At 29.2% G+C, this 12,631-nt stretch overlaps 1 protein-coding gene across 1 annotated transcript; it reads left to right on the plus strand.

Annotated features, from left to right (window-relative positions):
- The first annotated feature begins 628 nt into the window (after window positions 1-628).
- LOC124931642 lies at window positions 629-3,368 on the plus strand. Its single transcript, XM_047472156.1, has 4 exons — window positions 629-1,721; window positions 1,823-1,963; window positions 2,497-2,588; window positions 2,664-3,368. Exons 1-4 carry the CDS (start codon window positions 1,083-1,085, stop codon window positions 3,232-3,234), a joined length of 1,443 nt encoding a protein of 480 aa, XP_047328112.1. The 5' UTR covers window positions 629-1,082; the 3' UTR covers window positions 3,235-3,368.
- The last annotated feature ends 9,263 nt before the right edge of the window (window positions 3,369-12,631 follow it).

The following is a 12,631-nucleotide window of genomic DNA, read 5'->3' on the forward strand; positions in this document are numbered from 1 at the left end:
TTCATCAAATTTGGTATTAAATTTAAAAACTAAAGTCTTATTACTCTAGTTGTACTTATTTTTGTTAGATTGCAAGTTCGAAACATACCTATAACATTTTTTATTTTATTTTTAACTGTTTTAAATTTATGAGCAGGTCAGCCCATAATTGACCCAAGTATCAATTTACTCTCATATATATATTCAAATTAACCACGGCTCTCGACTCAGCAATCCAGACACTTTGAAAATTAAGTATCATTATATATATAAATTATTAATTATGTTAGGTTTAAAAATAAGGATAAAGACATTTGAGTAAATAAACATTTTATTCCATGTTTAAAATACACCTAAAAAACATATATGTTCATTCCTTACCAAATTTTCGGTGAGAAACACTTAAAATATTTTCAAATTAACGCATTTTTCACTTGAAACCGAGAGTCATACGGTCATCGCCACCTGTTAAAGAGAAATTCAAATTGGCCACGAATTTGAGCCCGATTATCCTCTCATAATCGACGCAAACAAGATTCCTGACGACACAGGCTGCGAGGCTCACCAGACGGTCGGTATATCTCTATATGTTTTTGACACTAATCTGGAAATATTAAGTTGTCTATTTTTTGACATAGTGTACTCAAATGTTTTATCCTTACAAAATATTATATATATATTTGAAAAGTCGTTCTGAAAAAGCGTTTTCTGTTGCTAAAAGTGGTGTTGGTTGAATCGAAAAGAGGGCGGTCCATAGTCGCTACAACTGCAACTTCTCTTTCAGAAAGGTGGATCAAATCTTCCGGTTGTTTCTTTATCTTCAAGGTAAAGCGAAGAAGTTCGATGGATCTCCGCCTCATGACCGAACCTAACGTCAACATCGCCGCCTTCTCCGGTAGTAACCTAATCATGTCTTTGTTTATCCACCGCCACCACCAACCATTTTTTCTAACCGCTATTTCTCCAACCCCTCTTCACCCTTTATCCCTTCCTTCTCCTTCTTCATCCACCTACTTCTTATATTCACCCCTCTCTTAAAAAACCCTTACTTTTTGATTCGTCCACCACCTGTTCGATGAAATGCTCGACTGAACGTGGTACAAATGGCATCGCTGACACCAGGAGTGTTACTTAAGCTTCTAAAGACAGTCAATTCAAATGTCAAAGTGCGTGGCGAATATCGTTCTGTTCTCCTACAAGTTATCACAATTGTCCCTGCCTTAGCTGATTCAGAGCTATGGCCTAATCAAGGCTTCTTCATAAAAGTATCTGATTCTTCTCATTCTACTTATGTCTCACTCTCCAAGGAAGACAACAATCTCATTTTAAATGACAAACTACAACTGGGTCAGTTCTTTTATGTAGACAAGATGAAATCTGGGATCCCTGTTCCTACTCTACTCGGTGTTAGACCACTTCCTGGACGACATCCTTTCGTGGGTAATCCTAAGGACTTGATGCAGATTTCCGAGCCTTGTAAGCAGTTAATTACTTCTTTGAACTACTTGCCTGAAGCTAAGGAGGATGAGAGCCATAGGAAAACTATTGTTATTAAAGAGGAGAAGGCAAGTGTTGCTTCGAGGTATATGCAAGGTGTTTTGACTTCTAGTTCTAAAGTAAGTGGATTGAATACGAATATTGATGGAAAGAGATGTGAAGATGAAAATGAGATTGTTGGAGCAGGCAACAAGAAGAAGGTGGGAACTGTTGTGAAGAGCAGATTGCAAGAACTTAAAGTTCAGGTATGTATGATTTACTTACTTCCAATTCTTTGGTTATCATGTTTGAAATGAAATTCAAACGCAATTGATTATTGAGTGCGGTTTATGGTTATGAATTACAGAAACGTACGACTAAATGCTTGCCAATTAAACAAGAGAATGTTAACTTGCATTGTTCGATATCAAATTCAAGAGATAAAGCTCGATTGCATGAGACCATGAACTGGTCTTCTCTTCCTGCCAATCTTTTGAAGCATGGGAAGGTATTAAAAAACTTACATGTCCTTTGGTGAGTATGATATCTCTTATTATTTGAAACTTTTGGACAATAGAAAATGATATGCATGTCAATTTCATTTTGAAAAACCATTTCATCTTTTTTCTCATCTGGGTGTGTGGATCTGGATGTACAATTTCGTTTGGAAACAGAGTGTAGATGAACTGCATATTCAGATTTTTGGGCTTGGTGAGGGATAAAAATATTCGATGAAGATTGCGTTATCCAAAAATTCATTGATGGTACTAAAGTTTTTCCATTTGAGGCCAATACTATAGGCCCCATTTAGAACTCTTATAATAAAAAGCAAATTTAAAATTGTGCTCAACTAAGTTTTGTTTCCAAATGTATCTGCGTTTGTATCCAGATCGAGAAAACAATAATGAAAGTGTTTTCAAATGGGACATAAATTTCTGCTAATCCAAATCACAGGATTATCTACTAATAAAATGCAAATAGTCTTCAAATCACGATGACACAACTCGTTCATGAGGCTAATGTTTTTACAAAAATTGACAGGGAATTTTGAGAATGAGAAACTTATCTTCTATGGTAGCAGCAGAAGCTCAGAAAGAAGCATCTACAGCTGCAGCTCTTGTTAAGTGCCTCGGGTATTATATCCTTTGCTCAACATAAATTTCTTTCCTCAAATAACTATTTTACATTTCCCTTATTATTGTTATCAGTTTGTTTGCCGAGCTTCGCTCTTCAGCCTCACAGGAGAATCCTCACAACTCCTTGAGTAAGTTCTTCGCCTTACATCAGCAGCTCATGGACAAACAACCACGTCAACTTGCAGTTAACTTAACAACCGGAGAAAAAGACTTGATTCCTAAAAAGAGAAACTCCGACAACAGAAAACTCGTGTTGAAGCCTTCGATGGAGCTCAGTTGTGACGATAAGAAAGAATGGGCAAATGGGAACGGTTTAAAGGATATGATTGAGTTAAAAGAGATTCTAATTATCGAAACTGAAAGTTGGTTCTTGAAATTCTTGGAAGGAGCGCTTGATTCTGGTTTTCAAATGAGTGATCTGCAAGAAAAGAAAGGGAATGTTCAACAGATGGAGCCAGATGATCATATTGCTATAACATTATCGCAGCTCAAACAAGCGAATGAATGGCTTGAGAGAATGAAAAAGAATGATGGGACGAAGGAGAGTGTTGAATCGTTGAAAAGGAAAATCTATTCGTGTTTACTGGTTCACATTGACTCCGCCGCGACTGCATTGGAGAAACGTTCTTCGAGTCGTAATTGAAAGTGTGTAAGCACCGATATTATTTATTGTTAATTAAGTTATTTGTTTTACCTTTGCTAAAGTGATTTGAATAATCTGTTGTGTACAAAATTTATGGATTTGGTTTGTGATATGAAAATGTTTGAAGATATCAATCCTTTGGAATTTTATTTTTTTGGTGGAAGTATAGTATAGTTTTGGTTGATATTGGATATAGTGTTCTTTGGATGTCAAGGTTTATGGTTATTACTAAATAATTCATAATGATAGCTGGCTTGATGTTGTTATTTATGATTATTTTAAAATAATTCATCAAAATTAAGTTTATTTTATTTTTTATATTTTTAAAATATTAAATGCTGAAATTGTTTTAGTAATTTTATTTGAATAATAAATTTAAAGTCAAATTATTCAGATCAGGGCCAAAGTGATATTGATTTTTCTAGACAATAGTTTGAAAAATGTATTTATCATTTCTATACCATTATATTTTGAAAATCTTTTTTATTATCATCCTCTAACCGTAGACATTTTTTATACCACATTTTTTTTATAAATTATATATAATATAATATAATATAAGGTAACATATTAAAAATTTATGTTATTAGAAATAAATTTAAAATTTTTATAAAATATATACAAAATAATTAAATATACTAGAAATCGTATTTAGAGTTTCAAGTTTGAGAGAAAACGAAACCATAGATTAAAAAAAAAACCATGCTTCATTAACGAGGTCATAAACCCCTTTATATAGGTCAATATTACAAATTTAGTCATTAATAAACTCATTAGTACAACTAAGCCCTTTAGCTTTTAATACATCTAATTAATTCTACATTCTTATATCCCTTCCTCAATATGAACATTTTTAAGATTCATCTTGTCTCGAAGATTATAAAATAATCCACGATTCAAAGGTGTTGTAAAAATGTCAGCCTCTCGTGATTTAGAATAGACATGTTGTGGTAAAACAAATCCTTATTTGAAGTTGTCACGAACAAGGTGACAATCAATATCCAAATGCTTCGTTCTTTCGTGAAAGACAATATTTTCGACAATATGAATTGCAACTTGATTGTCACATCTTAAAGGAATCGACAGTTGAATAAGAATATGAAAGTCTCTTAGCAAATATGTTAGCCATTTGAGTTCACAAACTGTAATAGCCATACTTCGCTATTCAGTTTCAGCGGAAGATCTAGACACAATATTTTGTTTATTTGTTTTCTAGGAAACCAAAGCATCTTTGTATCTAACACAATATCCTGTAATGGATTGTCGACTATCGGAGCAGGTTGCCCAATCGACATCTGAAAAACTCTCAAGTAGACCATTAGAAGCACAAGAGTAAAACAACCCTAGTGAAGGAGTACCCTTCAAGTATTGAACAACCTGATGTGCAGCCTCCTAATCAGAGGCGGAGCCAGGATGAAAAATTACCTGGGGCTGACTCATTTGTTCGGTTTATTCACTTAATTTGCCTAATTTTTTTTTTAAATTTAGATGGGGCGGAACCCACCCTAACCAAAAGGCGAATCTAGGTTTTTCACTAGACGGTAAGATTTTTGGTATTATACTATTACGTGTATTAATACGTGAACATATTAATCGAATTTTTCTATAAATACCCTTACTAAATAGATCTTCGGCCAACCCTTCCTAAAATAAAATAAATAAACGAAATTTTAAAAGTGATTAGAATACTCGATTTAAAAAACAAAATTATACATGTTAAAGAAAAATTAAGTTAAAAAAACGTGAAAAATTAAATTAATTAGATTTTAAATATATATAATAAAGAAACTAACATTATAAAATTAAATGGAAGGGCAGAGTTTGATCACCTGACCTCCCCTTAGTCAGATTAAATCCAAAGTCATTCGGACAAATTGTTACATGTTTAAACTTAATATACATATATTTATAACTTTACCTTCGGCTACAACCCAAGCATTTTTTTTAATTTAGGTGGAGATGGAGCCCACCCTAGCCCAAGCGTGGCTCCGCCCCTGCTCCTAATGTATTAAAAGGGTTTCTACATGTATTGGATTAGTTGTTGTACGCTAAAGCCAATATTAGGACTAGAAAAATTCTAATATATTAGTCGTTCAACCAGTCTTCTGATTTTTTCTGGTTCCGACATAGTATGACAATCTTTATCGTTAAGTTTAATACCTTTAGACATAGGAACATCTGCTGGTTTACAACCAATTAAACCTGTGTCAGCTAAAATATCGAGAACATATTTGCGTTGATTTACATATAAACCATCGCAAGTTTGTTTTAATTCAAGACCCAAGAAATATTTTACAGTTCCTAAATCTTTAATGGAAAACTTTTGATCAAGAAAAAAAATTAACATCTTGAATGATTTTCGTACTATCTTCTGCAATTAATATATCATGTAGTAAACTGTTTCTATTTTTAGTATGAAAAGACAATTGTCGTTAACAGACGGTATAAATCCATATTCAAGTAAACGATTATAAAATTGATAATTCCATTGTCTTGAGGCTTGTTTTAAACCATAAAAAGTTATAGTGAGACAACAAACTTGGTCGGTTGTTCCTTTAGTGAATCCTTCATGAGGATGCATATATACACCTTCTTCAAGATTACCATGTAGGAATGCGTTGTTTACGTCGAAATGTTATAAAACCAGTTGTTAGCTAAAATTAAAGTAAAAAATAGTCTTACCGTAACAGTTTTGGCAACGAGAGAGAAGCTTTCATGAAAATCAATTTCATTTCTTTTGGCTGTAACCCTTTGCAACCAGCCTCGCTTTGTATTTTGACACTATTCTATTCGGATTCAACTTTGTTTTGTAAACTCATCTTCAACCAATAGGTTTCTTTCCATTTGGAAGTGAGACTAAATCTCATGTATTATTATTTTTTAAAGCAGTAAGTTCTTTATTCATAGCATCTTTCAATGTTTTATTTTAAACGTTTCTTTAAATAATTGTGGTTCCTCAATAGTAGAAATATTTCCTAGAAATTCTAGATATTCATTATTTAAACAATCTGATACATATGGAAAGGTTTTTGGAGTGTATAATATGTCACTGCAATTGTTTTGTGCATTATTTGCGTTGACAATGTAATCGTTTAACCATGTGGGAGTTTTCTTCTCTCTAGTTCGTTTCTTTTGTTCGGTTTGTAAATGTGATGTGTTTTGAAATGAATTTGTATGTATTTCTGCAATTTCAATTTCAAAAATATGTAATGCATCAATGTCATTAATAATAAGATGTGAATTAGGATCTGTAGAAAAAGTTGAGTCCGAATTAGAAAAATAGTTTTATGTACTTAGAGAATTTTTTTGTCTTCTTTGGTATACTATTTTGATTGTGATATGGAAAAATATTTTCATGAAAAATAATGTCCCTTGATACAATTATTGTTTCATTTAAAACATCAAAAATTCTATATCCCTTTTGACCTGAAGAATAAACAAGAAAGATACATTTACTTCCTCTAGATTTAATTTTTTTTTGTGGTGTATTAAATTTTATATAGCAAAGACAATAAAAATTTTCAGACTAGAGTAATCTGATTTTGTCTATGTAGAAGAAAAAATAGACATTCCCAATTTATAATATTTGAAAGAGTTCTGTTTTTTATATATGTAGCTATCAAAATTGAAAAAGGCCAAAAATGTAATGTCATTTGTGTCTGTAACATTAGTTCGTGCAACTTGAAGAATATGTCGATGCTTACGTTCTACCACCCTATTTTGTTGTGGAGTATAGATGCAAAATACCATGTTTAAAAAAAAAGATTGGCATGGATGACTTAAAATTCACTATCATTGTCTATTCAGACAATTTTAATGAAAGAATTAAATTGTTTTTTATCATGCATGAAAATCGATGAATGTTTGAATAGCTACTGGTTTTTTTTAACATGTATGTCCATTTGCATCTACTAGTCATCCACTATTGTTAACATAAAAAATAATCAATGATAATTCTTTATAGGGACCCCAAATATCCAAATGAATAAGTGTAAAATATTGTGTAGTTTTATATATACTAATACTAAAAGGTAATTTTTGTAAATTAGCCAATGGACAAATATCACAATGAAAATGTTCATCTTTATTAAAATCAGAAACATGTTTAAGGGTAGTATCATAAGAATGCTCAAACCTTTTATGCATTATTTGAAAATCAACAAAAAAAACATTATGTACTTTATTATTAGTATAACATACTCGATATCTAAATTTTCTAACAAATAGAGATTTTGAGATAGATGTCCCATAACTACTATGTTTCCATTTTTAGGGTCCTGCAATAAACATTCAGAAGAGGAAAATTGACACCTAATATTGCTATATTTTGCAAGTTTCGATACAGATATCAGATTGTATGAAAAGTTAGGTACATGTAGAACATTAATTAACTTTAATTTATTAGTAAGTCTAATATTATCCATGTGTTTAACATGTTTTGTTGTTCCATTAGTTAAAAATAAAGGAATGTTTTTTTTTAATATCCGTCATTAATAATAAATTAGTACATATATGACAGCTAGCTCCACTATCAATAATCTAAATTGGTTTTTCTTTATGACTATGCACATTTAAACTATATGCACCAATATAAAAGTAGTCTTGTATAAAAGACATACCTGCAAAATATGTGTCTTCTCCTATTGTTTCTGAGAGGTAGCTATTGACAAGATCTTTTAGAGCTATCATGTTCGCATTGCTCCATTTACTCGAAGATTCCGGTTGTTCCTTATAGTTTGAGAAAGGTGTATTAACAACATTAGTAGAGTTCTTACCTGATATTAAGTCTTTTGTCCATTGAACTAGTCTGAGTATACAATTATCTTGAAACACTCATCTTGTACATGTCCGCTTGATTTGCAATATTGGCAGAACAAATCTGTTATAGGTTAGGTTTTGATAGAGTACTAATTTATATGGTTTTATAGATTTAGGGCAATGAAAGCAGGGTTCTCAAGAAAAAAAGATATTTGTCAATTGATTAACAGCCAAGAATTCAAGGAATAAGGGGGGTAAAGATACATATCAACCTTAAGTTTTTCCATGTCCATTGATAAAGAGGTTTATGGATTTTATCTTATCCAAACCCTAATGGTTAGATAAATTTCATAACTATCCACTACCCCACTACACATAACTGTCCATACAACATTACTAAGCCTATCATAAACACAATACACATAACTGCCCATACAACTATACTGAGATTGCTAAAATTACTAGTTATAATTTTAGCTATTGTAACACTATCTCCTTTGTAAAATGTTTGTCATCCACGACGAATAGTTTTGCTTTGGTTTGTTTCCATGTTGGGAACATTTCATGGAATTGAATATTCATTGTTTCAAAGTCTTCTCATATTTTGTCTTTAGGACCTGATCCTTTCCATTCAACCAAAACTTGTGCTTTTTGTTCCGAAATATAAACTCTCGTTCCTCTTCTATGTTGCCTTTCCTATCAGCTTTCTTGGCTTAGAGGATTTCCATAATGGAAATAGGGGTGCCTTAGAAACTCTTTAACTGGGATATGTGGAAGATATTGTGTATTCTTGCAACAGTTCCTAGCTCCAATTTGTAGGCCACATCTCCGATTCTTTCCAGCACTTTGAAGGGTAAAAAAAATTAGGAGACAACTTGTGGAAGGATTTTTGAACATATAAATGTTTGTAGGGGTGCAGTTTTACCAATTTTCAAACTCCCACCTCTATTATCACATATGTTCTTTTTTATCTTGCACTTGTTTCATTCGGTTTTGTGCTCTTTACAGGTGAAACTTTAATAATTGGAGTGTTGCTTCTCGTGTAGAGAGAGTTATGTCCACTTCTTTAACTCTTGAATCTCCAGCGACATATGAGTTGTGAATTGGTAGAGGATACCTATAGACATTTTCAAATGGTGAAGTTTGGATAACTGAATGGAAGTTGGTGTTATATCACCACTCAGCCAATGAAAACCAACGAACCCATTCCTTGGGGGGTCTATCTTACAACATAGGTAAGTGTCTAAACATTTGTTTACGATTTCTGTTTAGTCGTCTGTTTGAGGATGATATGTTGTGGAAAGAGATTGTTGCACCCGCTGTATCTTTAGAAATTCTCGCCAAAAGGTGCTAAGAAAAACCTTATCTCGACCATTGACTATAGATAAGGGCATCCCATGAAGTTTGAAGACGTTGCTGACAAAAGCTTCAATGACTGTTTTGGCTGAAAATGGGTGTCACAAGCTAGTGAAATGTGCCATTTTGGGCAATCTGTCTACCACCACAAAAATGACAGATTTTCCCTGTGTTTTTGAGAGATATTCTATAAAATCTATAAAAATGGATTCTCAATATCGATTTAGGATTGTTAATGGTTGTAACTTGTCTTTATATGCCATGTTGTCTAACTTATTGTTTTGACATGTCTCGCAGGTTCGAACAAACTCCCACACATCCTTAGTCAATCCTGACCAAAAGTATACTAGCTGTAATTTCTTTTGTGTGACCAGTGAGCCTGAATGCCCCCTTCCACATATATATAAAAATTCATTTAATAAATATTAGTAATATAATTAATTAAAATATATTTTAAATTATTAATAAATATTTATTATTTTAATTTATAATGTTATTATAATTATATATTTTGTATATAAAATATTATGTTATTATTATTAAATAAAAATAATAATTAGTTTATAAAATAAATAATCATATTATTTAAAAAACAAATTTAGTAAAAAAGTTAAAATAAATAAAATATTTTTTTAATAAAAATAATTTGAAATTTTGGAAAATAAAATAATTTTTAATTAACTATGTTAACTTTTAAATTAATTAGTGAGAATTAGACAACAATTAATTTAAGAGGTTCTAAGTAGATTAGTTTAATGATGGATATTTTTGAAAAAACATATTGAAGTTTTAATCCTTTTTAAAAATTATATTCTGAATAGAACTATTAATAAAGTTAATAAAAAAAGTTTTAAATCTTTTTATTGATTTTGATAGTGAGGAATTTAATTAAGAGTGGAAAAAATTACCGATATTATAAGTATATCAAAAATGTTGTACCCCAATATATCGAAAATATCGATTTTTAAGGTATATCGAAAAAATGTAAGATATGATATTGATACCGAAATTATTAGTACGGAAAATGTATGAGATTTTTAAAATTTTGGTATATCGAGATATACCAAAATATCGAAATAGTATTTATAAATTAAAATAGGAAAAAAGCTCACTTAGACGTATGTAGTTGTACAACTAGCTCACTTAGACGTATATACTAATAAAAGGTCATTTAAACGTACGTACTATCAAAAATTGGCTCATTTAGTCTCTTTTAGTAAACCATGATTAATTTTTATTGTTTAATTTATATATTTAATAATTAAATATTAATATATTTTCTCTCTCATTCCTTTTCATTTATTACTAATAAATGAACCCTCTATTTTTTTTTATCTTTTTTATTATTTCTATATGAACATTTATTATTGATTATTTTATTTTTATTATATATATATGAGCATTCATCATTAATTATTTCAACTTTATATTTTTTCTTCTTTCTTATATTCACATAGATTATTAATTATTTTAAGATTATTAATATAACAATGAAAATCCTTTCAATAATGAAAATTCTTTCAACAATAAAAATTCTTTAACACAAAAATAAATTAATTAAGAATTAAAAATTGAATAATAATACAAACTCATTCATCAAACCCAAAAGAGAATAATCAAATATTAGACAAAACAATGCACTTACTACTATAAGTCGTGAATAAAATTAAACAAAAAATTATTAATTTTATTTTTGTTTATATTAAATTAAATAAGAAAAAATTATTCAATAAAATATTACAGTAAAACATAAAATTTATAAATAAGTTGTTAAATATTTTTCAAAAATGAGAATTTAAGCAATATGAGAAATAAAAACTAATAAAAATGGAAGATAACATATAAAAGAAAAATTAATATTAAAATAATAAAAAAATTTAAGAATAAAATAAATAACCTGGTTTAATTAATGAAAAAGAAGGAGAGAGAAAATATATTAATATTTAAATAATAAATATATAAATTTAAAAATAAAAGTTAACCATGGTTAGTAAAGAGGCTAATTGAGCCAATTTTTGATAGTACATATGTTTAAATGATCTTTTATTAGTACATACGTCTAAATGAGCTAGTTGTACAAGTACATACGTCTAAGTGAGCTTTTTTCCATTAAAATATAATATATATATATATATATAATAATAATAATAATAATACTTATAAGGAAATAAAATAGATTTGATATTAATTTAATTATAAAAATAATTTTTTTTTTAAAATAATATCAAAATATATTATACTAAAATATTATTCAATCTCTATTTTATCGATATGATTGTTTTTTTTTTAATTTAATATGTTTTTTAGGTATAAAGGTATAATACCGATATCTATCGAAATTAAGGTATACCAAAATCAAGATAAGGTTAATGTATGAATTTTTTATATACCGAAATTAAGATATACCGAAATCAAGGTATACTGAAATAAAGGTAAGGTAAGATAAATGTATGAATTTTTTGTATACCGAAATTTTCGGTAAGATATAAAGTATGAATAAAACATTAAGGTATACTTGATTTAATACTTCAAATAGTAAAAGAGATTTGATAATAAAATATTTTTTAAAATTCCTTCCGAGAATTAGTTCAATGAGAGTAAATATATGATTTTGTTCTCATTTAGTAATACATAATATAAAAATATTATACAATTTCATTAGACTAGTAAATGCTTTTACATATATTTTTGAAAACCATATACCACAAAATGAATAAATTATTTGTATTTATGTATATCAATGACATGCAATTGTGATAAAGTAAAAAAAAAAAATAGGAATCTAAATCTTTGTTACAATACAACACTTCAAAAACTTAATATCAATTATGAAAAATTAAAGAAAGTCTCCCTATATATGATTTAAGGTTGCATGTGCTAGAGATAGAGTTTAAACTAGAGAATTAAGTTTGATTTTTAAAACATTGAGAAATAAGTTACATATTATTGGTTTTTAAATTATCTATACTAAGTTAATTTTTAAATATAATTAATTATTAATTAACTATTTTAATATATAACATAAATATGTCTTTTATTTTTGTTGAGTTATCGATTTTCTGGTTTATATCATAAACAGTTCCGCAACCCAATCGAACCGATAGTTTACTGATTTCATTTAACCCGTTTTTAATATATAACATAAATATGTTCCGCGATAATCTCGAGGTTCGATAATTTCAACCTCGATTTGTATATTAAAAATCTTTTTAAAATAAAACATTGTTTTAAAATATTTTAAATAATTTCTAATAACTTTTTGAAATTAATTACACTAATAAAA

The sequence above is a fragment of the Impatiens glandulifera genome, chromosome 3 (assembly GCF_907164915.1).
Source record: "Impatiens glandulifera chromosome 3, dImpGla2.1, whole genome shotgun sequence".
In the NCBI taxonomy this organism is placed as follows: Eukaryota; Viridiplantae; Streptophyta; class Magnoliopsida; order Ericales; family Balsaminaceae; genus Impatiens; species Impatiens glandulifera.

What these genes read in the sequence shown, in the direction of transcription:
- LOC124931642 (XM_047472156.1), top strand. Translation starts at nt 1,083, where the DNA reads ATGGCATCGCTGACACCAGGAGTGTTACTTAAGCTTCTAAAGACAGTC. An exon ending in TGCAAGAACTTAAAGTTCAG is followed by an intron (nt 1,722 to 1,822) that starts GTATGTATGATT and finishes TATGAATTACAG; the next exon opens with AAACGTACGACTAAATGCTT. An exon ending in GCTCTTGTTAAGTGCCTCGG is followed by an intron (nt 2,589 to 2,663) that starts GTATTATATCCT and finishes TATTGTTATCAG; the next exon opens with TTTGTTTGCCGAGCTTCGCT.